Below are 26,093 nucleotides of genomic sequence, written 5' to 3' on the forward strand. Positions count from 1 at the left end.
ACGTCCCGCAGCTGCGTGACCATTGCACACGGCGCCCCAACCCAGTCTGGAGGCATCGGTCGTGACCAGGACACGTCGGGACACCTGCTGCTTTGGCACACCTGCCCGTAGAAAGCAGAGGTCTGTCCAGGGTTTGAGTGTCTGGCGGCAGGCAGGGGTGATTGTCACACCATGCCTGCTGTGCCACCATGCTCGTCTCGGGACTCCAGTCTGAAGCCAGTGCTAAAGCGGTCTCATATGCATCAACCCCAGTGGCGTGACCGCCGTGGAGGATGCTATATGCTCCGGGAGCCTCTGGAAGTGTTTTAGAGGGACCGTTGTGCCTGGCCTGAACTTGGTGAGGCATTTCAGCACCGACTGCGCACGCTCGTTGGTGAGGCGTGCTGACATTGAGACTGAGTCTAACTCCATACCGAGGAAAGAGATGCTCTGAACCGGAGTGAGCTTGCTCTTTTCTCGGTTGACCTGAAGCCCCAAGCGGCTGAGGTGCCTGAGCACCTGGTCTCTGTGAGCGCATAGTAACTCTCGGGAGTGGGCCAGTCGTCGAGGTAATTGAGTATGCGGTGCCAGCTTCTCATAGCGGGGCAAGAGCTGCCTCTGCAACTTTTGTGAAGACGCGAGGGGACAGAGACATGCCAAAGGGGAGGACTTTGTACTGGAATGCCTGGCCTTTGAACATGAACCGTACAAAGGGTCGGTGTCGCGGCAGAATTGAGACGTGGTCTACCGCTGCGAACCAATTTAGATGCCAGACGCATGTTAAGATGTACTTCTGCGTGAGCATTTTGAACGGGAGTTTGAGCAAAGCCCGATTGAAAACTCGCAAGTCCAAGATCGGTCGTAAGCCGCCGCCTTTCTCTGGTACAATGAAGTAAGGGCTATAGAAACCTGTAAAGGGATCAATGGAAAGGAAGAGGCAAGAACCGGCTTTTCAATATAAATAATAGTTTTAATGATAAACTTAAAAGACAACATAAACATACACATGACGGACATGTCCGTAAACGATCTCTCTCTCCCGCACGAACCCCTGCAGTCAGCCTTTAACCCTCACGGAGGCATAATTAGCCTAATACGGGACCGGGTGCATAGGATCACAACCCGGCCCGCCCTCTGCCCTGCCACATTCCTCCCTCGTTCTCTCAGGCTGGGGAGCCCCCGGCCTGACCTACACCCCCCCCCCCCTCTTTCCCTGGGGGAGGGCGCGCCTTCTGCGCTGTCTGCCGGCAGGTCATCCCCATCTACCTGGACGAGGGAGGGGACAAGGGGAGGGAAACAGAAATAATTAAAATGGGGGGTACTTCCTGTAACAATGTAGTACCCCCCAAAACACTGTAAAATTTAAAAGAGGGTAAAGGCCAACGCAGAGCGACAGTGAGAGAGAGAGAGAGGAGAGAGAGATGAAAAAAAAACCTCTTACTCGCCAGTTCTCCAATACGCCGCAGCTTGTTCCTCGGCCACTCCTCCACCCTCCATCGGATGACAGCCGCGCTTCTCCGGGAGGATCAGAGGTAGTCCTCCAGCCCCTGGCGGACGGAACGCCCCGCTGTGTTCTTGGGGAACAGAAGGGGTCTCCCTCGCCCCTGGCAGCAGTTCTCCAGCTCCAGGCAGTCGCCAGTGAGCCCCTCCCCGCTTTTGGCGGTCTTAAACCCTGCTGCGTTTCAGCGGCCGGTAGGCGACTCCTGCGCCCCTGGCAGCGGCCCTGACTGCTACAGGCGGTCAGCTAGGAGCCCCTTCTCCCCTCGCGGTCACCGGCCATCGTCTTCTTTCAGGGAGCTGGGCACCTCGTCCCCCGGCAGATGGCCGCAGCTGCTCCGTTGGGGTGGACGGTAGTGGCGAGAACTCTTCTACGGCTTATCCCTTCTCCTTCCCGGGCTTCGGCACTAGTGTAAAGGTATTCAATGGAAAGGAGGAGGCGAGAACTGGCTTTTCAATATAAATAATAGTTTAATGAGAAACTTAAAAGAAGACACAAACACACACATGACGGACATGTCCATAAACAATCTCTCTCTCCCGCACGAACCCCTGCAGTCAGCCTTTAACCAGCATGATTCCCTCCTTTTATACCCGTATGTCCGGGGGAGGGACATGGAAATTCTGTCTGCCAATTTCTCATTGGCCTTTTCTCAAGTTCAGAGGTAACTGAGGCCTTCAAGAAAAAACCCTAGTGTCGCTTCATTCGACACACTGTCTCATTCCCTCCATCAGGGAACAGAGGTTACAATAGTAACCTAGATGTTCACAACCCTGATTCTGGAGGCTCCCCAACACTGCATATTTTGAATATCTCCCATTTCTATCGGGAAGACACACAGGCTTAAGTGAAGTTTGAGATGCCATTTATTTGATAGATGTAAAACGGGAGGTGATGTCTCTCTCTTTGGCAGTCCGAGGGAGTTGTACCCGGAACCGTGATGTCCTGCCGGAGATAGGAGGCAGGGGCGAGGAGCCTACCCCCAAAAAGAGAGAAAGTAGTATACTACCTCCAAAAGAGATGATCCAGTTTGGTACGAACCAGGTCTTGTGTTGGGCGTTCATTCTGGAGGAGGAATTAAGAGATGCGAGCGTCAGAATTTGACGTGAAATTTGCAATACCTCTGGCGTGGTTGTGTGAAGCCTTTGCGATGGGAAAGCAGTTTTTTTATTTTTTTTTCGAGTTTGATTTCATCCCTGTGCATTTCCTCTTTCAGAATCAGAATCAGAATCAGCTTTATTGCCAAGTATGCTTACACATACAAGGAATTTGTCTTGGTGACAGGAGCTTCCAGTCTACAACAATACCAAAAACAGCAGCAAGACATAGGTAATTAAAAACAAAAAAGAACACAATATAAATAATTATACATATACGTACATACACTCACCTTCATACATACCCACATACACACATGTAGTGCAAATCTAATACAATCTGTATATAAAGAACAAAAAACAGTATATTATGTATAGAGCAATGTAAGTAATGGCAGAAGTGGATATGTTGGATAATATAAATTAAAATTTAAATTAAACTGTGTATTGCACATCATTATTGCTCAATGGGGCAATTTAATTGTTCATTAGATGGATGGCCTGAGGGAAAAAACTGTTCCTGTGTCTGACGGTGCTGGTGTTCAGAGCTCTAAAGCGCCGGCCAGAAGGCAACAGTTCAAAAAGGTAGTGGGCAGGGTGAGTGGTGTCCAGAGTGATTTTACCAGCCTTTTTCCTCACTCATAGAAGTGTATAGTTCTTGAAGGGGGGGCAGGGGACAACCAATAATCCTCTCAGCAGACCGAACTGTCCTTTGTAGTCTTCTGATGTCTGATTTCGTAGCTGCACCAAACCAGACAGATATTGAAGTGCAGAGGACAGACTCAATGACTGCTGAGTAGAACTGTTTCAGCAGCACTGGTGGCAGGTTGAACTTCCTCAGCTGGCGAAGGAAGTACAACCTCTGCTGGGCCTTTTTCACAATGGAGTCGATGTGTATCTCCCACTTCAGGTCCTGTGAGATGGTAGTGCCCAGGAACCTGAATGACTCCACTGCTGCCACAGTGCTGTTTAGAATGGTGAGAGGGGACAATGATGGGGTGTTCCTCCTAAAGTCCACAATCATCTCCACTGTTTTGAGCGTGTTCAGCTCCAGGTTGTTTTGACTGCACCAGAAAGCCAGCCGTTCAACCTCCTTTCTATATGCAGACTCATCATCATCTCGGAAAAGGCCAATGACAGTGGTGTCGTCTGCAAACTTCAGGAGCTTGACAGAGGGGTCCTTGGTGGTGCAGTCATTGGTGTACAGGGAGAAGAGTAGTGGGGAGAGCACACATCCCTGGGGGGCACCAGTGCTTTGTCCTCGAGTGTGATTTTGGGCACTCCCTCGAGAGCCCCTGGTTGAGCAGAATCTTTGCTTTAGGCCGGCATTGCTGTGAAGTGTAGTTTGTTGAAAGATAAATTACATTTGATATGAAAACCCTCCGGCGAGGGAAAAGTTGTTTGAGGTATATTTGCCGAATGGGACAACGTGTGTAGAGCCATACGATAATGGCGACGTTGCGTGCGGTCCCTTCGTTGAAAGAAAACAACATTGATATGAAAATCCTTTGAGGTATCTTTGCCGAAAGGTCAGCAACATGCGTAAAGCCATACGATTATGGCGACGTTGCGTGCAATCCCTTTGTTGAAAGAAAACATTTTATATGAAAACCCTCCGGTGAGGGAAAGTAAGTTTGAGGTATCTTTGCCGAAGGGGACAACGTGTGTAGAGCCATACGATAATGGCGACATTGCGTGCAGTCCCTTCGTTGAAAGACATTTGGTATGAAAACCCTCCGGCGAGGGAAAAGTTGTTTGAAGTATCTTTGCCGAAGGGGACAACGTGTGTAGAGTCATACGATAATGGCGACATTGCGTGCGGTCCCTTTGTTGAAAGAAAACAACACTGATATGAAAACCCTCCGACGAGGGAAAAGTTGTTTGATGGTTATCTTTGCCAGAGTGAACAGCATACATAACGCCATACGATAATGGCGATGTTGTTGTGCCATACCTTGTTGAAAGCCATCTCGTTATGGTGCGAGCTTCCGGCGAGGGCGGCTGGTTTGAGCAATACCTATGCGAAGGAACTGTGCTTGAGATTATGGAAGTCTGGCGAGGGGGAGTGGGGGACATAGTTATGTGCTGTCCTTGCGAACGGTGAGCTTGCTTGAATTGAATCATTGTGTAGGTAAGGATGAGCTGGGGAAGAGCCACCAACCACCACCAGATATGCATGAGAACTTATGGCTGATGGGGAGTTGAGCTTGTTTGATGATTTGGGTCAAGTTGACCATTTCAGGTACGATTGGGGAGAGCAGCGGCCGAGCATCTTCATTGTAGATTCCAGTATACCTCGAAGGGTGCCCGTCGAGCTGGTCTGTGGAACTCCTGCATGGCTGAGGGAGGGGTCAGAGACTACGTTGAAAAACCCAGGAATGTGTCTGGCTGGGATGATGAAGTTACAGGAAATGCTCTGCCATGTCAGACTTCTCATAGGGGACATGATGGTTCAAGGAGGGCCAGACTTTATTGATTGTAGAAACGACTGCGGAATTGTCGCATGACTACGATGCATTTGAGTTTCTGGAGGGAACCCATATGACGCTGGCCGTGATGATGGGTGTGGAATAAGAAAGGCCTATTTTAAACTTCTTTTGTAGATGTAGCTTGCTGTGTCATCGCGGAATGAGGCTGCAGTGGTTCTGGGAATGTATTTCCTATTTCTGAACTCAAACATATATTTTACGCCATATAGGGTAAAGAACCATTTCATTGGAGGGTAGAGGGGAAGGTTGTTTGCTGGACTGTATGATGAAGTGCTGTACGAATGGCGAGGAAGGATTTGAAGCTTTGGTCTCGGTGTCATTTCTTTCTTCCCTCCGCTGAGCTGCATCGAGACTGGGATTGTAGATCGAGAACATTTGTTAAATACATTCAATTATGAAATATCTAGCAATGGGATTACTTACGAAGAGAGCGTCTGGAGCGTAGGAAGCTATATTGAAGAAAGTATAATTCTGGCCATTCCCCTGTGAACCATGGTCCTATGCGGCAACCCTGAATCCTATGGAGGGAGCCATGTCCGAGAAATAGGGGTGTGTCATCCAGAGATTCTCGCCAGCCATCATCGATTGGTGGGTAGGAGAGGCTGTCTATGGAATGAGCTAGTGTGGGGAGGCGGAAAACTGGCAGAGTGGCCTTGAGGAATGATAAGCATGGCAAAATTGAGGAGGCCTGTTGGGGCTGGAGATTACGTTAGGAGACCCAAACTGACCAGGGAACGATGTAAAAATAGACCTGATCCGGTCTTGTTTCTTTAGGGGGGAAGCTTGCATGGTTAGAGAATGTGTGTGATGTCTAGAATTCTAGAGACATGGCTCATTGTGTGTTTTTTTTCTTCTCTCTCGCTCGCTCTCTCTCTCTCTCCTCCCTCATATTCCTGGAGCTGGAGCAAACACGGTGAGAAGAATAATGTCTCAGCTTCATGAGAGTTTTGTTGTTGGCTGCAAAAGGAACATGAGAGTCTTATGTACTCCCGGCATAGAGCCCTGAAGATGCAGTGGACAGTTTAGTTTTTGAAGGAGGTGTGCCACAAAACATACGAAAATATGTGCATGTTTGTGCAAATCATCTTGCACGAGACTGCTTTGTGAATGTGTGTTGATATGAATCGGGATCTTCAAGGATGTGATTCTCGAACATGGATCAGTTCCGGCTGTTCATGTCCCACCTTTATGACCTGAAGATGCAGTATCGCACTTTATCTTTTGTGAATATTTGTAAATTTCCTTCCGAATGTGTTTGATAGCTGATTCGAAGGCTGATGTGCCAAGTTACCATTGTCTAAACATGTATGGCTGAATTCCGGCATTTACGCTGTCGATCATATTGGTTCTGATTAGTTGTTGCTGTAGTGGTCTGACCACGATGAGTGAATGATTTGTGAAGACATGCCAACGAATTTCTGCTCTTTGATGACGCCTGAATGATAATAAAATGGAAGTATGCCATGAGATGGGAATTACTCGCTGTATGACCTGATCATAGCGAAATGCCTTACGCTGGTGGTAGATAATCTGATGAATAGGGGAAGTGGTGTGGAGCCTACTGCTAGGGGTCAGAGGCGCGCTGCAACGGTGGTGCTAGCGATGAGGACATGGAAGTACGTCTAGAGTAAGAAAATGCTGCGTTTTATGGATCGCATAAATGCGCCCTTGGAGGCGCTCTGGGAACCTCATAGAATGTTGTACTGAACGAAGTAATTTCTTTCACAAGGCTTGGTGAAGGCTATATTAACCCGTTGATACGTATTTGTTTGCACTCGGGAGTGACATCACTCTGCTTGCGTTTAATATATTTGCATTCTGATATATGCATGCATAGATATGCGAGATTATACGTCTTTTCGAAGGTCTAAGTGTTCGACGTTGATATCCGATCTCTGTTGCATGATAGCAGTCCTCCAGAAACAGCAATTTGTTTATTTGTGCCGGAAGTGCGGATGACAACATGCAATATCAAAAACGGGACTTCATACCTTAATATGAAATAGCGATCGCCAGATGAATCCAGTTCAGCCTGCTTGGGTCAGTTGTTCGTGACAGAGTTCATTCTATAACGTCCAGTAGCACTTTTGTACGTAATTATAAATCTTGATATGTTCTCTATGTTTACATGAGATCTCGCCTGGAAGAATTACACTTTATCGTCGTTCTTCAACAGACTATGCAATCTGAGCAGCATTCCCGTTGTAAAACTGTATATTATCTTGTATATGAAGTCTTCTAACAGAATAAGCCCATCTCAAAGTCCAAAACTTTTTTTTTGGATTGTAGTTTTTTGCTTTAAAATAACAACATAGATTAATTCTGAAACTTGAGAAGTGAAGCCCAAAGTGTCTTCTTTCAAAATATACTACAACTGTGTCCATACTCTAGGGGAGCCAGTAGATATAGCCATTTAAGTTGGGTATGTAATTTGCATGGTTTGTGCTCGGGAAGGGGGGGGTGCACATCACCAGGTGAAACTGAGATGTCATGCTCCCTCGGAATGCTCACATCATGGGCTCGGTCTTCCTAGTGAGTACATAGGGATGATGAATTGGATTGGAACGCACCCGTTACGTGATTTGGGCGAAGGCGGCCGCAAAATGGGGGAATCTTACTGAATGAAGTAATGAGAGCCCGTATGATAAGCGTTGACTGTATATGAAGATATGCATGAATAATTATCTTAATTCCCCGATGGGGAACGCTCGGGCATGCAGAATGACAAGTGAATGAACCTTGATCGATTTGCCCTCATGAGATTACGCGATTGCCTGCCATACTATGAGAGTGAATGCGCTGTTGACATGAAATACTGGCTTTTGATGTTGATGCGAATGCGTTATGATGAACAGGTAGCATGGCAACGGAAGGTCTAGACCCATGACTAGATCTGAATGCATTTGATGGATATGAAAATGACTTTATCTCGACTTCTGATGGAAGCCGGCTGCTGCCTGGGCCGATGATTTTGCAGGATTCGCGGGGTGCGCGCTCCTTCCGCGCCGGGTCGTGCAATGCGATTGAGAGAGATCTCCTGAGTGAATGAGATATGGGTGAAGATCCGGGTTTGCTGGTTGTTTACTCCCCATGGGTTTGATGTTGGTAGAAATTGAGATGAAGTGACGACGTCGTTGGAAAGGGAAGGCGGGCTTCCAGAGATGTGCTGTGCACTGGTTGTGGCCTGGAGAAGTTAAAGCGCGTCTAGTTGCAGTGTTAGCACACCGAAACAGCAATGTGATAGATTGTGAGCGGACTTATAAAGCATTGGCTTACATGCGATTGGCTAGGAGTTACCCAGCTAATGATGTGATGATGTACACTTGCTGGTCTTCCGCTAGAACTATGCTCCACTTCCATTTCTGACATACCCAATTCCGATCTTGGAGTCTACACTAATGAGCTTATGAGTTGAATCAGATGTGTTTGATTAGGGAACAGGGTTGGTAACCACTGCCTTATAAAATAGTAACACAGGAAACTACGACCTTAGCAACACAAAGAGCTTTTGGCACAAAAACTCTTTTGTTTTCAAAAATCTGAAAGCCCTCTTACTCTGAGATTGTACACAGGTCAGTAATAGATTTCATATTGGATGACCATGGTCATTATCACACATAATATTTATGTGGGTACGGCATTTTACATTCATGGATTCTAAGCATAATATGAAATCCACACCATCAGGACTGATGCTAATGGGACTAGGGCTGCAACGATTCGTCGACGTTGTCGACAAAAATCGATAATAGAAATAGTCGACAATGAATTTCATTGTCGAAGTTGTCGCCAGACATGTTTTTTTCCGACCGAGGCACCTCTCTTCATTACAATCTCTGCCGAGAGTCGCACATGCGCATTAGCTTCTCTGCTGAGTGATAACATACAGAAATGGCGGGTCCAACGCAGCAGCTGCGCTGTACCAAAACATCTAAAGTTTGGGAGCATTTTAGCCTGGATACGGCGAATAAAAAGATTACCTGCATGGTTTGCAAAGCAGTCCTTACGTATCACGGCAGCACCTCGGTGATGCACGAACATTTAAAGAGAAAGCACGCCGGACAGTTGAATGAAACGGAGTTTGACTCGCCTCGGTAAGATTTAAATAACATGGAAGCTAATACGTTTTGTTTTGGATATACATTGTACATTTTATAAGCGTATTTTCGGTAAAAAAAGAAAAAAAAGGATTTAACGTTATGCCCGACTGTGCCTGACAAAAGTATTTTAAATTAAATGCATGCAGTCTGAAGAAGAGAGCCACCATGGACCCCTTTCTGCAAAAGAATCAGACGTGCACCCCACAACAGGCGAATGCCCTCACTGAGTCAGTATTGCAGATGCTGATCTATGATATGAGGCCGCTCGATGGTGCTGGGTTTCACAAATGATAGCCCAGTTCAATCCAGACTACATCCTGCCATCCAGAACCCATTTCACCCACTTGATGGAGCAGAAATACAGTACAACGTTTCTGAAGGTAATTGTTTAGAATGCACACACAGTCAGACATATTTCATAAAATAAAAAAATCACAAATTTAATTTAAAAGCAATTTATATATATATATATATATATATATATATATATATATATATATATATATATATATATATATATATATATATTAAAATAGCTGAAATACATAACTTTGTTTTGGTAAAATCATAGTAGCTGATTTTTGAAAATATTTTCAAAAATCAAATTTTGTGTTTAAAGGTAAAGCAGATCCTAAAAGAGGTAAACAGCTCCATCACACTGACAAGTCATGTTTGGACCAGCCGTGCCACAGAGGCATATCTTGGAGTTTCGTGTCATTTCATCACAAAGACTGGCAAATGAAGACATTGAACCTTGCCACTCTACCCCTGGAGGAGAGGCATACTGCTGCGAACATCATGATATGGATGGAAGAGGTGATAGAGAAATTTGACATCTTGCCTAGCAAAATTAAAGCAATAGTACATGATAACGGGTCTAACATGGTGGCGGCATCTCGACTCCTGGTAGAAAAACACGGTTGGTCTTCAGTCCGCTGTGCTGGCCACACCCTCCAACTTATCATCAACAGTGCCCTCAAAGAGCCCAGCATCAGCAAAGCTACTGGTGCTGCAAGAAACCTAGTTGAGCACTTTAGGAGAAGTGAGCTGGCAAATTCAAAACTGAAGAAGAAGCAGCAGCAAATGAACACCACAGAGCACAAGCTGATCCAGGACATCAGTACGCGATGGAATAGTACCTATTACATGGTATCAAGACTCCTGGAGCAGCGCTGGCCAGTCACTGCAACTCTCTCAGACCCTGAGGTAACACCAAGAGGCAAGCACTACTTTGACCTGAAACCAGAGCAGTGGGTACTACTTGAAGAGCTGGTGCAAGGGTTAGGGCCTTTTGAATGTGCTACCGTTTTCCTCAGTGGGCAGGAGTATGCTACTGCTTCATGTCTTCCACAGCTGGTCAAAGGGCTGCAACGGTCCATACAGCAAACCCAGTTTGAGACAAGCTCAGGAAAAGCCTTTCAAACCATTGCAGGAAAAGGAATAAGTGAGAGATGGGAGAATCTTAACACTGTGTCTGCAGAGAGAGACAACCCACTTGTTCTTGCAGCTGCCATCGACCCAAGATTCAGAAAGCTGAAGTTTATCTCACTTGAAGATGGCACAAGGGTGCAAAGTACAGTTGAAGTTCTTGCTATCAAAGAAGCAAAGGCCAAGACTGGGCTACATGATGACCCTGAGGAGCTACAGCAGAAGAAGAGGGGTCATATCCCAGGGGGAAAGTCAGCGCTGGATAACCTGCTTCAGTCTGACACTGACAGTCTGAGTGAGGAAGAGGAGGAAACCCAGGAGGACAAAAAAATCCAAATGGTGAGGAGGGAAGTTCAGATGTTCTTCACAGAGCCACCAATAGCCAAAAAATAAGACCCTCTCAGCTGGTGGAGCGAAAATGAGGGGCGTTTTCCCACACTGTCAAACCTAGCAAGATCTCTTCTGTGCATTCCTGCAACATCCATCCCTGCAGAGCGAATCTTCTCAGCAGCAGGAAGTATCTGCTCCCAGAAGAGTGCAAGTCTCACACGAGACCATGTGGTTATGCTGACTTTCCTTAATATGAATAAACTGAAGGACATAGCCTGAGCCTCATGTTGATTTTAAACTCGGTCTGTCCACCATGACAGGTTTGTGTCCAGGTAGTATCACACAGTCCATGTTTACAACTTAAATTCAGACGACTCTGAAAGCTTATTTTAAAACCGTTAGATTTCATAATGTTGAGACGAGTTGTAAAGTTCTTATGCAACAGATTGACCACTGAATGTATCTCACAAAATGCACTTAATATTTTTGTTTACTGTTTTATTGCTGCCAATGTGCCTGCCCCTGGTTTACAGGAAGAAAATGTTTACTTGATTTTAATTTATTTTTTCTTATAAATCAAATGTGCCTGTCCTTTATAAAAATGATAGAGTTTCTTTATTTATGTATTATTTATGTCTATACTGACCTAGCACTGTGCCTAATTGGTTTTAGACAGGGCATTTTTATTTACTTTTAGTATGAATCTGCCTATCAGCAGCAAAGTTCAATAAAATATGCATTTTTCATTGAAGTACCCCCTTCTTTCTTGTGTTTACTATCATTTTCCACAGAATTAAAGCAATCTCATGCTAAATTTAAAAAAAAATTAATAATTTTTCGATTAGTCGACTAATCGTTTCAATAGTCGGTGACTAGTCGACTATTAAAATAGTCGTTAGTTGCAGCCCTAAATGGGACATGTCTTTTGTGCATCTGGTTCAGTTTTGGAACAGTGTAAACAGAACAGGACGTTTGCAATGTATTTCTTGTCAGTGCCAGGGGAGGCTTATGTATGCAGGATGTTATGTGTGGCTTAAAGCTAAAATTAAGGATATTTCCTATATGCTATTAATAGAGCAAGGCTTTTGGTTTTCAACAACACAGCCAATGATATGATTGGATTTTTAGGGCCTCTGTGTACAGAGGGAAGTGTCTTCTACTGGCTGATATGGAGTTTGTCTCTTCCTCACAATTTTATAAAAACACTACCATTATTCCAAGTCTTGAACACAGAGAGAAGCCAAAGTTTACTGTGTGGATACTGTGCAATGACACCATGCTGGACAAGTTCTAAAGTGTCTGTTGTTTTGCCATCAGGTTTTAAATGATGAATGTGACCAGAACTGGTACAAGGCAGAACTCAATGGAAAAGAGGGATTTATTCCTAAAAATTATATAGAAATGAAGCCACACCCGTAAGTATTTGCTCTTGTTAGCCAATAATACCCTGAAAATGTGAGTCTTCACAAATAGATATTTCATTATTTATACAAAGAAAGCCTCTTTGAACCAGCTTAAATTTCCTCAAGTTAGTTAATGCAGGAAAATTTTAAATACTGTTGAATTACTGTTTTTTTTTTTTTTTCATTCTGCTTGTCACAATGTCAAAGTTTAATCCAGAACATTCAAGGCCTTCATCTCGACCCTTAAAGGTGCACTCAGTGATATTTTGTGTGTTATTTTTTACATCGTTTTTTTGTTTTATAAGTAGGAGTTAAATATGAGATAGGGTTACATTTAGAAAGAGGTTAGTCCGAAAATTAAAAATAAATTAGAGTTAGGATTAAGAAGAGATTGGGGGTCCGATTAGGCTTTGAAAAATTGGGGGTCCGGGTAAGGATTAGGAACAATTTAGAGGTCAGGTTAGGTTTAAATCAGAGGTTAGGATTAAAAATAGAATGAAATTAGAATTAACACCTCAGTGATGATAAATTAAGAAGGAAAGAAAAATCTAGATAAAAAAACAATTGTTGATTGTTAGTTCATGTTAATTCATAGTGCATTAACTGACTTTAACATACAACTTTTAATTAAAAAAGTTTTAGTATATGTTGAAATTAACAACCAAGATTAATAAATGCTGTAAAAGTATTGTTCATTATTAGTTCATGTATGTATTTAACTAGTTAACAAATGGAAATTTTGTCAATATTTCATTCTCATATTCATGAATTTTAGTCTGATTTACTGATGTGAAAAATAATGCATAAAAGAAATGTGCAATTAATCATGCCCTGACCTGTACATAAATGTAGGAATGTTCCTTCTATCAGAGCAATACAACCTTGATGTACCACCTTGATGCAGTAGCGGGTAGTCAGCGCTACGTTTAAATTGGCACATCATCCATCAATTAAAACTAGAGCAGTGAGATGTAGGCGAATAATAGTTTATGGTCAATGATATATAAATACAACTAAAAATATTTTCACTTTTAAGAACACACTTTTTGTATTGCCTAAATTTTATGTGTGTGTATGTATGTATGTGTATATATATATATACAGTATATGATGTAATGTATTTAAAATGGTCTGAACCATAATTTTATATTAAATGTTATATTCATAATTATAATATATTCTAAATTACTTTTTAGGTGGCAAATGTAATTACATTTACGCATTTGGCAGACGCTTTTATCCAAAGCGACTTACAGTGCACTTATTACAGGGACAATCCCCCCAGAGCAACCTGGAGTTAAGTGCCTTGCTCAAGGGCCCAACAGTGGCATCTTGGTGGTGCTGGGGCTTGAACCCCCGACCTTCTGGTCAGTAACCCTGAGCCTCTACCACTGAGCCACCACTGCATGTTTTAGTTGATGGTACTGTGCAAAATGGCAAAAACGTGTTTTAAACTGTAACATACCAAACTTAATCAAATATTCTAACAATTAGAAAAATGTATACTCATTCATTAATTTAAACATTTATCATATATATATAAAAGATGCAACAAAATACAATGTGAAAACTGTCCTTGTGAAAACCTGAGCTCCTTAAATAATGGCATGTAATGAATATACTGAATCATTAGCTACTATTATTACTTACTTTGAGGAAAATAAATAACACTGTTATTTACATATTTTAATATGATTAGTCAAGTGTTTTATCCACTATTGTATTGTACTGCATGTATCCCAATGTTTGTATTGTACTACATAAATCCCATATACTTGTGATATGGCTGATACAAGTTCAGTTGAAGACGCTCTATTTTTATATTGCAATCTACATCCTGAGTGGAAAAACATAAAAAGAGGATTCAATAATGATGGCAATGAAATATACTTTATTAAACATGAAAAATATGCAATGAAACAATTACAATAATCAGTTACCTCAATCGCTTCTTTGGAAGTAAAGTCATAGTAGATAGATGGTTACAACACGCTAAATAAATTAATACGTTCATTACTGTTCAATGAAATTGGTACATAACTTGAGATCAGTATACTAGGGCTCTATGATTTCTGCAATGCAGAAAACACAAAAGGAATTGCGGAATGACATGAGGATAAAATGAATGTATGAATGCAAAATAAATAAAAATTTAAATCATGATATGTCCTAGTGTGATGATTAAACAACAAAAGGCTGTTTTTAATTAAATAAATAAAGTGTCTGCATGTGCTGTGCGCTTCAAAATTTATGTGTGAAGCCAGCTGCTCATACACTGATAACACCATATTGGTTCCTTTCAATCTAAATAGTCTCTGATCATAAGCATTACACAGGCTCTGTGTGTAGAAGATTGCAGAGAGCAGAGCACTCATGAACCTTGAAGTGTGCAGCATAGGCAGACTTATATACACTCACCTAAAGGATTATTAGGAACACCTGTTCAATTTCTCATTAATGCAATTATCTAATCAACCAATCACATGGCAGTTGCTTCAATGCATTTAGGGGTGTGGTCCTGGTCAAGACAATCTCCTGAACTCCAAACTGAATGTCAGAATGGGAAAGAAAGGTGATTTAAGCAATTTTGAGTGTGGCATGGTTGTTGGTGTCAGACGGGCCGGTCTGAGTATTTCACAATCTGCTCAGTTACTGGGATTTTCACGTACAACCGTTTCTAGGGTTTACAAAGAATGGTGTGAAAAGGGAAAAACATCCAGTATGCGGCAGTCCTGTGGGCGAAAATGCCTTGTTGATGCTAGAGGTCAGAGGAGAATGGGCCGACTGATTCAAGCTGATAGAAGAGCAACTTTGCCTGAAATAACCACTCGCTACAACCGAGGTATGCAGCAAAGCATTTGTGAAGCCACAACACGCACAACCTTGAGGCGGATGGGCTACAACAGCAGAAGACCCCACCGGGTACCACTCATCTCCACTACAAATAGGAAAAAGAGGCTACAATTTGCAAGAGCTCACCAAAATTGGACAGTTGAAGACTGGAAAAATGTTGCCTGGTCTGATGAGTCTCGATTTCTGTTGAGACATTCAGATGGTAGAGTTAGAATTTGGCGTAAACAGAATGAGAACATGGATCCATCATGCCTTGTTACCACTGTGCAGGCTGGTGGTGGTGGTGTAATGGTGTAGGGGATGTTTTCTTGGCACACTTTAGGCCCCTTAGTGCCAATGGCCTACCTGAGCATTGTTTCTGACCATGTCCATCCCTTTATGGCCACCATGTACCCATCCTCTGATGGCTACTTCCAGCAGGATAATGCACCATGTCACAAAGCTCGAATCATTTCAAATTGGTTTCTTGAACATGACAATGAGTTCACTGTACTAAAATGGCCCCCACAGTCACCAGATCTCAACCCAATAGAGCATCTTTGGGATGTGGTGGAACGGGAGCTTTGTGCCCTGGATGTGCATCCCACAAATCTCCATCAACTGCAAGATGCTATCCTATCAATATGGGCCAACATTTCTAAAGAGCACCTTGTTGAATCAATGCCACGTAGAATTAAGGCAGTTCTGAAGGCGAAAGGGGGTCAAACACAGTATTAGTATGGTGTTCCTAATAATCCTTTAGGTGAGTATATATATATATATATATATATATAATTAAATCGCAGCCTTTCTCTGTTTAATTAGCACAATAAAAACCATATAGTGAACTGCTTATCCAGAAGTGAAAAACTACTGTCAAACAGAAACTGAATGGGCTTCACTCCAAAAAAAAAGCTTCCACCAAAATAAAAACCTCAATTTAACTAGACACTACCTTCTAGGACCTTCTAACCTACCTATAAAGTCATTTAAAAGACTGTTTAAAACTGCAATTGAAAGTGACAAAAGCTTGTGCATTTCTGCGGCTGAAATAATAGAAATGAGAAAACAGCAGCACACAGTTAGGGTCCCTCGAAACTAAAGCATTGTTATAAAATACTCAGAAGTCATGAGTATTATTTGACATGTTACAGTAACTTCACTGGAAAACGTGCAGGGCCTCGTTTCCCAAAAGCATTGTAAGCCTAAGTAGAATCCAACTTTATGATTCATCTTAGATTTGATGCCTATTTCTCAAAAGCATCGTAACTTAAGTAGTACTTGAAAATGCTTGAAGATTTAAGAGTGCTCTGGAGTAATCGCACAGTTAACACATAGACTTGTGCAGACACGTTCAGGACAAAGAAAAATTACACTTCTTACAATTTAAATATCAATTGCTACACTTTATGTCTAAATTTATATTTACACTTTGTCACTTTAATATCAGGATATATGTATTTTATTTATTTTTCTTTTAACAGACAAGTCTAATAATAATAATAATAATAATGAAATGCATAAAATAGATAGTCTAATTCGATGAATAGCTGAAATAGTAAACAAATAAAGTTATTTGTGTGAACTAGTTGGACATGTTGGTATCAAAAAAGTGGCAGTATGATTGATGCAGACAACTGTATAATTAATATTTCGAGAGAGAGAAAAAAAAGTAATTAACTTCCTCTGCATGAAAATCGTCCATATATATCTAGTCATCCTACATTTACATTTATTCATTTGGCAGACACTTTTATCCTCGACGACTCTTCCTTTCTGACACCAAAATGCTCTCTCACCAGCACTACAAGTTGTACATCTATCTGATTCAACAGACAGCAATTTGCATCAACGCTGATATGGTGACTTTCAGTCTGTGGCAGCACACAATACTCTGGAGATCTTTAGGCATAGACACAGTACACATCTTTTCTTTTAAACAGCTTGACGGAGTGCAGCTGAATGGAACAGAACTTTTTTTAAAGTACTATTTCACTTGACATGCTGTCTTAAAAACATGACCCTCATGCGATGATTATTCAAGTACTTGGTTGGTTTATCTATTGATTACTCAAGTACACAAAATGCTATCTATATTTCTACTAAATCTATAACACATACTCAATACCTCTAATTAAAGGGGTAGTCCACACAAAAACTGAAATTCTCTCATCATTTACTCACTTTCATGCCATCCCAGATGTGTATGAGTTTGCTTTATTCTGCTGAACACAAACAACGGTTTTTAGAAGAATATGTCAGTTCTGTAGGTCCAAACAATGGTGTCCAGACCTTTCAAGCTCCAAAAATCAAATAAAGGCAGCATAAAATTAATCAGACTCCATTGGTTTAATATGTATCTTCTAAAGCAATGCAATCTTTTTTTACAATAAATCAAAATTTACTATACATTTTTGGTGTTCTGAAGAAGAAAGGTCATACACTTCTAGGATGGCATGAGGGTTAGTACATTATGAGAGAATTTTCATTTTTGACTATTCCTTTAACATACAATTCAGCTTTCTGAGAGCACAGTGTAGCTTATCAGTCCAGTATTCTGCAACACATCAGCTCACCATAATATAATGTCTCCAATACATGCAAGTGTCTTAACTGCTGGTTTAAATTTTTTTTCTGGACACAGCTGGTTTTATGGGAAGATTCCCCGTGCAAAGGCAGAAGAAATGTTAAATAAACAGAGACATGATGGAGCTTTTCTCATTAGGGAGAGTGAGAGTGCACCAGGAGACTTCTCGCTCTCTGTCAAGTATGTATTATTCTATTCTTTTTCTTTGTGTCATAGCCAATATTTATGTGACTTTAGTCACATCAAAAAGATCTTAAGAACAAATGCTGCTTCTTTTGAGATTTTGATCCTGTAATTGAATCATATTAAAAATTGGAGGATGTGAATGAATAATTGATGCAATGCAGCAGAAAATCGTGCTGTTTTCAGCACTTTATTTGTGTGTTTTTTGCTAATTCTTTGTGTGTGGTACAAAACTAGGCCAACACATCCTGAATCATTTGCACAGTTTTGAACAAATGGCTGTAGATATCATAGTTCATGATGAAGCCAGATAAAGATAAAGTCAATAGAACAGAATTCATTTTTATATGTGCAATATGTAAGTAAGATAAATGCTGCTGGCTAAGATGCAATCCTCTAAATACAGTGTGTTTTTCCTTTCCTGCAGATTTGGTAATGATGTCCAGCACTTCAAAGTCTTACGAGATGGAGCTGGGAAATACTTCTTGTGGGTGGTCAAATTTAACTCATTAAACTCCTTAGTGGATTATCATCGGTCTACTTCTGTGTCCAGAAATCAACCAATTTTCCTGAGGGACATTGAACAGGTACCACAGGTAGGACTTCTGCTCTACAGTGCTGTATTTGTAAATAATTTATTGTTGTTTCTTATGGGGTTTCTTCTTTCTGTATATAGTAAGTGCTGGGCAATATATCAGATATTCACAAATACCATGATTGTTCTAGCGATATTAACAAGAAGCAATATTGTGAATATCGCTTTAGTAGTTTCCTTATCCCTTCTTTATCCCTCCTTGCATGTACAGTAACAAAAATAAGAGCATTAAGGCCAATATATTAATAATGTCTCTGAACTTTTAACAGTTACATAAATTACATTAGATTTAGTAATACAAATTTCTATCCATTTGAATGAATCGATTCAAAACGTCTCGGTTATGTACGTAACCTCGGTTCCCTGAGACGAAGGGAACGAGACATTGCGTATTAACGCATATGGGGAGTGCCTTCATACAGGACCTTTTTGAAACCTCTCTATAATAACGGCAGTATTTAAATATTGGCTATGGTGTTTGACCATTGTGTGATAGTCATTAGTATAATTAATTCCTTATGAACCCAGTCGGTAAGGGAGTTTATTTATAATGAATGTGCTTGTGACTTAATGGTAATTATAACGGCCTGAATGCAGGCGGTTGTGTAAATTATGGGGAGCCCGTACTTAAAGGGAATATACTTAAAGTATATATTTATGTGGCCAATGAATAGCAAGTGCTCTAAACAGAGAGTTGTAAAACCTTGCGAATGTGTTTTGAGAGGACCATCCTGCTGCTTGTAAGGACACACAATTCATCCATGCCCACGAGGATGCCATGTCTCTAGTTGAGTGTGCTTTAACACCAATTGGACAAGTCTGACCCTGCGACTCATAAGCCAGGGTAATTGCATCGACAAGTCTCTGCTTGGAGACGGACATTCTTTTTGTGCATCCTCCATAGCATATAAAGAGCTGATCAGACAGTCTGAACTGGCGTTTGCGCTCAACGTAGCGTGTAGCGCCCGCACAGGGCATAACTAATGCAATGATTGTTCCTCATCTGAATTAAATGGAGGAGGGAAGAAGGTCAGAAGATGGACCACCTGCGCTTTGAAGGGTGTGGTCAGGACCTTGGGTACATAGCCTTTCCTGGGTTTGACAGTGGCTCTTGAAAGACCGGGGCCAAACTCAACATGAATTGTCGACTGATAATGCATGCATGTCACCTACCCGTTTTACTGAGGCCAGAGCCAGCAGTAGTGCGGTCATAACTGAGAGCATGTACAAATCAATAGAGTCCAAATGCTCGAAGGGGGGCCCTGCGAGAGCTTTTAGGACTAAAGTTAAGTCCCAAGTCGGGACTGTAGCCAGCCGAGGTGGGTTTAATCGTCTTGCTCCTTTAAGGAACTTTATGATTAAATCATGCTTGCCTATAGAGGTGCCGGTTTCATGTGCGTGATACGCAGATATAGTTCCTGCATACACTTTGAGTGTTGATGGGGTGAGTCCTGCTTCTAATCGCTCTTGAAGAAATATTACAATTTCATGTATGGGGCATTGTTTACTGGGTCCTTGCTGTGTGAGAGACACCAATCAGTGAACACCTTCCATTTTAGTACATGGAGGCATCTTGTGGATGGTGCTCTGGCATGTAAAATGGTGTTTATGACTGAACCCGTCAGTTCTGTTGCATGTAGTGCACTCTGTTCAGGGGCCATGCATGGTTCCACAGATGGGGCTGGGGATGCCAGATTGTGCCTTGCGCCTGAGAGAGGAGATCCCTCCTCAGTGGTATTTCCCATGGATAACTGAACAGCATCACCATCACTTCCGAACACCATGGCTGGTTGGCCATTTCGGTGAAAATAATAGAACCATTTCCTTGTCCTCTCGGACTTTGCATATGACAGAGTGGATCAGGGATAGCGGAGGAAATGCGTATTTGTGTTTCGCCGGCCATTTGTGTGCCATTGCGTCCCTTCCCAGCGGGGCTTGGGACTTTGAATAACAGAGGGGACATTGGGCATTCTCCATTGAGGCAAATCGTTTGATTTCTGCTTTGCCAAATATTTCCCAAATCCTCAGTATAGTTTGAGGATGAAGTCTCCATTCGCCCCATAGCATGACAGTAGGCCCGTGCTGTAATTCAGGCGGCCTGAGACATGTCACTCTCAGGGAGACATGATACTCCCTCCATAGGAGGAGGGGATGCGTCAATCTCGGCAGTGGCGGTGAATGAATTCCGAATTGGCTGTTTATATATGCGACAACTGTCATGTTGACTGAGCAAACCAGGACATGACAGCTCACTATTTCTGACTGAAAGCCTTTAATGCTAGAATTACAGCTGATAGCTCTAAGTGGTTGATGTGCCACGCCCTCCTCGCACCTGTCCAGGTGCCAGAAGTTAGGCGTCCATCGCACACCGCCCCCCCAACCTGTGATGGAAGCATCCGTGGTCACCACTTTCTGCCTGACAACTTGGGACTTCGAGTACCAGAGGGGACAGTTGGTATTCTCCATTGAGGCAAATAGATCGTTTTCTGCTTTGCCAGATATTTCCCAAATCCTCAATACAGTTTGAGGTTGAAGTCTCCTGAATTCCTCCATGTCGGTTTATATGTGCCACAACTGTCATATTGTCTGAGCGAACCAGGACATGACAGTTTGTTATTTCTGATTGAAAAGCTTTTAAGGCTAGAAGTACAGCCGATGGCTTTAGGCACTGCATGACAACTTGCCCCAGCGTGACACCTCGCTGGTAAAATACAGGAGCTGTCTGTGGTGCTAAACAGCTATGCAGTGGCGCTAAGCAAGTCGTGGCACACGGTGCTTCAGCCAGCACTGAAGAAGTCTCATGTGTAAGAGACCTAATGGAATCAAATCCCATTGCTTTCTGAAACAAGTTTCAGTGGAAATGTTCTCCCCAGTTTGAACTGAGACGGACACTGTAAAATGGCTGAAGCAGTAAGTCTGTGCTGGCATAACAAAGCCTCTGATTACGACAGCAATTTGGTTTGATCACTGTATTATATGATGCAAGGCTCACTATAGGGAAGTATAATGTGTGTGCTTTGAAGAGGAAAAAGGGGCTTTATTGAGAATGAGTGAGCATCTCATGCATTTGCAACAAATACTGTATTCTTTTTTGCACTTATTGCATTTTTTTATTGCATTTATTTGAGTGCAAGACACAGAAACAAAATTTTTAACCATATTGTGAACAACAATATTCCTTTCCCAACAAACAATATTGAGGAGATGGGAAACAGTGTTTTGTGTCTTTCCAATCAAGCCTTTTTTGGAGCAGACCCGGAGGGAATCGTGGGCTCTGCTTTCCGCTTCAAAGGTTTGTGTCCATCAGAACGCTTTTGCTTCTTTATTAGGAACACTATGGTCCTAATAAAGTGCCCAATGTGGTATTCTGCTGTTGTAGCCCATCCGCCTCAAGGTTCGACATGCTGTGCATTCTGAGATGCTATTCTGCATACTACAATTATACAGAAGGGTTATCTGAGTTACTGTTGTCTTTTATTTCGAACTAGTCTGGCCATTCTCCGTTGACCTCTCTCATCAACAAGACATTTCTGTCTACAGAACTGCTGCTCACTGGATTTTTTTGGTTTGTTTTTGCACAATTCTGAGTAAACTGCGTGAAAATCCCAGGAGATCAACAGTTCATCTAGCACCAACAATCATGCCATGGTTCGAAATCACTGAGAGCAAATTGTTCCCCATCCTGATGGCTGATGTGAACATTAACTGAATCCCCTGACCCTTATCTGCTTGATTTTATGCATAGCACTGCAGCGAAATGATTGGCTAATTAGATAATCGCATGAAAAGTAGGCGTACAGGTCTTCTTAATAAAGTGCTTAGTGAGTGTATATACTGAATATCTCCAAAAGGCTGAAAAATATTGATATACTGTATAATATTTTTAGCAATATTGCCTAGCTCAGAGTTTAAGATTTTCTAATTCAACGATCTAGGAACTGATATAATTGCAGTTACAACCTGGAAAGAGGTTTGGAGAACTGTGTCAATATCAGCCAATGTAGATAAATTCCTAATTCTCAACATTTCTTTTTCTGTTCCACAGCATTCCACATATGTTCAAGCTCTGTTTGACTTCGACCCTCAAGAGGACGGAGAGCTGGGTTTCAGACGTGGAGATTTTATCCAGGTTCTGGACAATTCTGATCCTAATTGGTGGAAGGGTGCCTGTCACGGTCAGACCGGAATGTTCCCTCGCAATTACGTCACACCTGTCAATCAAAATATGTAACTTTGAGAAAAAAGAACCCCCTCAGTTCCACTGCTTAAGGCACACATACACTTCCAGCTGGGTTGCCACAGAAACAGAAACCACAGTGAGATGGAGAGAAAAGGCTCAATTGGTGATGTGAATGCCGATTGGCTGAAAGAAAGAGACTGTGCTGTTTGGAGTGGTTAACATTGTATGAAGCAGTATTGGCTCTATGAGAAGTGTTCCAGACTGATATTTTGTTTGTGTGCTTTATATGTCAATTTCGTGTTATATGACATCAACAGTACTGAAGAAGAAAAAAAAAAAATTATCTATTTTATGTGAAGGAAAATCTTGATATCACTCGCATTACACCACTGAAAGACTTTGCTTTGAATATTTCATTTTAAAACTCTAAAATAAACTCCATGTTATGTTTTAGTTGTTAAAGTGTGTGTGTGTGTGTGTGAGTGTTTTACTTGTCTCTTTTTTCATCTTGATTAGTGACATCATGAAAGTGTTAAATTTTGTGTGGGATGATCAAACACTTTTCTCTTAAATCAGGATAACTTGATAATGTAATTGTACAAAGCTTCTGTAGCAAATAAATGTTTTTTTTATAAAAAAAAATATTCTTATTAATTTTAATTCATTTTACATTTTATGTAGCCCCAAAATATGGCACTTGGAAATGTGAGTATGTTTGACACTCTGTTTGTTATATTATCCCACATACTGGTAAATTACACAGAATAAAGATATTTTTTTCCAATTAAACCTCCCAGAACACTTATATGTGAAAATGGTATATGTTTAAAAGTCAATCTGCTTAGTAGTGAATGCAATAACCATTCATCAACAAAATCGATGATTTGGATATTTTCAGGTATCTTGTAACATCCTAAATGTATATCTTTACTTTTGTTTTATATACACTGCCTGGCCAAAAAAAAAGTCGCACACTCTAATATTTCATTGCCTTTAGCGTTGATTTTGGCACGCATTCGTCGTGGCATTGTTTCGACAACCTTATGCAATGTCACAACATTTATTTCCATACAGAGTTGCATTAATGTTTGGCAAAGATCTTGTATTGATGACAGGAGAGTCGAACTGCTCCGAAAAGTCTTCTCCAACACATCCCAAAGACTTTCAATGGGGTTAAGGTCAGGACTCTGTGGTGGCCAATTCATGTGTGAAAATGATTCTTCATGCTCCCTGAACCACTCTTTCACAATATAAGCAAGATGAATCTTGACATTGTCGTCCTGGAATATGCCCGTGCAGTCAGGGATGAAAAAATCCATTGATGGGATAACCTGGTCATTCTGTACATTCAGGTAGTCAGCTGTGTTTATTGTATTGCCACATAAAGTTGCTGAGCCCAGATCATAACACTGCCTCCAGATGCTTGTACAGTGGGCACTACGCATGATGGAGCATCGCTTCATGCGCTTCGCTTCTTACCCTGATGTGCCCATCGCTTTATAATAGAGTAAATCTGGACTCATCAGACCACATGACTTTTTCCATTGCTCCACAGTCCAATCGTTATGCTCCCTAGCAAATTGAAGTAGTTTTTTCCTATTAGCCCCACTAACAAGTGGCTTTATATGGTCACACAGCTGTTTAGACCCAATCCTGTAAGTTCTTGTCACATTGAGCATGTTGAAACATAGCCGTCAGTTCTACTGTCAATTCTACTATCTATTGTCCGATCTTGCTCATTCAAGATTTTTTTCTGACCACATTTCTTCCACGCAGCTGACAGTTCACCACTATACCTCCAGTTTTTAATAATGGGTTGGACAGTTCTTCACCCAATTCCAGTGAGTTCAGCAATCTCCTTAGTTGTTTTCTTTGCTTGATGCAGGCCAATAATTTGCCCCTTCTTAAACGCAGTAACAATTTTCCATGAACATGGGATACGTCTCCCGACATGGTAGAAATAAGAAGCTACACAGTGCAACAGTTGGGGTTAAAATAATTGTTGCCAGCTGAAACACATCAATCACTACAAAAAGTATCCAATCATAGGCTCTTAAGTATCTGCTTATTTAAAAAAATGGGCCAGGCAGTGGGTCGAACATTCTGAGATTGTTAGCTTATTGATATTGTTATTATGCAGGTTGTCATTATGTCATGAAACATAATTGTCATCTAAGGCAGCCATACAACTATTTTAATAATGTCTGTATTACTCATCACAGTTTGCAAGAGGTGTTGGATGTTTCCTTTTGAAGCTGAGGGCTTGAAATGGGTTCACCTGAGGTAGCTACTAAATGTTTGTTGTTTTCCTTATTTTAATTATTGTTATTTTGTTTCCTTCTATGATCCTATCCCTGTTTGACTAAAAGTAAACCATCAAAGGAATGTGCATCACTTTTTGATTATTATTATCATTAATATTTTTACCTTTGAAGTGGAAAGCTGTAACTGTTAACATCAGTTGTTTTATGCTTGTTTAGGTCATCTGTAATTTGTTCTCTTGGTGGCAGCATCAAATAATTTTTTTAAATGTTCAGCTGTAATGTATTATGCTTCTTGTCTAAGGAAAGGAGGAGTCAGTATTTAATGGAATAATGTTTTATGTTGTTATTCAGCCCTTCCATTATATCAGATGCTGTAAGGCTCAACAATAGAACTCACCAGGTATCTGTTTGCTGTCTGAATAGTGCATTTCCAAAATGCTGGAGTTTATGTACATCTTGTTTACTGTATGTATTGAAATGCATTTAAAAACTTTTATCAATTTAAGTGTTGCATTTTTTTGTTTGTTTTTTACTTTTTTAAATCACTGATTATAATTTTGGTTGGTTTACATGACTTTGTTTTTTTACTTTTAGTTCAGTATAAAAAAAAATTATAAAACTTTAAATCAGTGCTCAAAATTGCTATGTGGAATTTTGAGCTGAACAGCAAGATGCTGGTGGGTCATTCCTGTCCTGCAGTACATTTTAATTTCCCCTTTATACATGTCTTATTATATTGGATAAAATATTAAACTCACAATTTCTAATGATGGAAATCATATTAGTTTTTGTATTATGACAATATCATGATAAAGTGAACATACAAGTGAGTTTTAAATAATTTCCCTTCCAATAAGAAAAACTGGCAATTTACTAATAAAATATTGCAGGTGTTTAAATGTGTAAGTGTTTTCATTTTTAATCACTATAGTTTTTTGCTCTGCCCAAATATCACTCCCCATAATGTTTGTCTTTTGCAATATAATAAAAGCCAGTTCCTTGGGATACATAAATCCACCAGGAAGTTACTATTTTTGGTGGAAAAAACATTAACAAATAACAAAAATGTATAAGGGGCTTATCAATGAAATTATGTGGTGTCTGTGTTGTATTAGTTACTTTGTACAT

At 41.2% G+C, this 26,093-nt stretch overlaps 1 protein-coding gene across 2 annotated transcripts in view; it reads left to right on the forward strand.

The window, feature by feature from the left end:
• Nucleotides 1–25,827, forward strand: part of LOC127646996 (growth factor receptor-bound protein 2-like) — a 54,153-nt gene extending 28,326 nt beyond the window's left edge. The window contains exons 4-8 of one of the 2 annotated variants that reach the window (XM_052131034.1): nt 12,239–12,336; nt 13,581–13,691; nt 17,801–17,923; nt 18,354–18,522; nt 22,567–25,827. In XM_052131034.1, the coding sequence (XP_051986994.1) occupies nt 12,239–12,336; nt 13,581–13,691; nt 17,801–17,923; nt 18,354–18,522; nt 22,567–22,752 (687 nt within the window). In that variant the 3' untranslated portion in view covers nt 22,753–25,827. The remainder of the gene's footprint in view (nt 1–12,238; nt 12,337–13,580; nt 13,692–17,800; nt 17,924–18,353; nt 18,523–22,566) is intronic. The other variant, XM_052131035.1, reaches the window with a different exon arrangement.
• Nucleotides 25,828–26,093: the final 266 nt, after the last annotated feature.

This window comes from Xyrauchen texanus, chromosome 7 (assembly GCF_025860055.1).
Source record: "Xyrauchen texanus isolate HMW12.3.18 chromosome 7, RBS_HiC_50CHRs, whole genome shotgun sequence".
Classification (NCBI taxonomy): Eukaryota; Metazoa; Chordata; class Actinopteri; order Cypriniformes; family Catostomidae; genus Xyrauchen; species Xyrauchen texanus.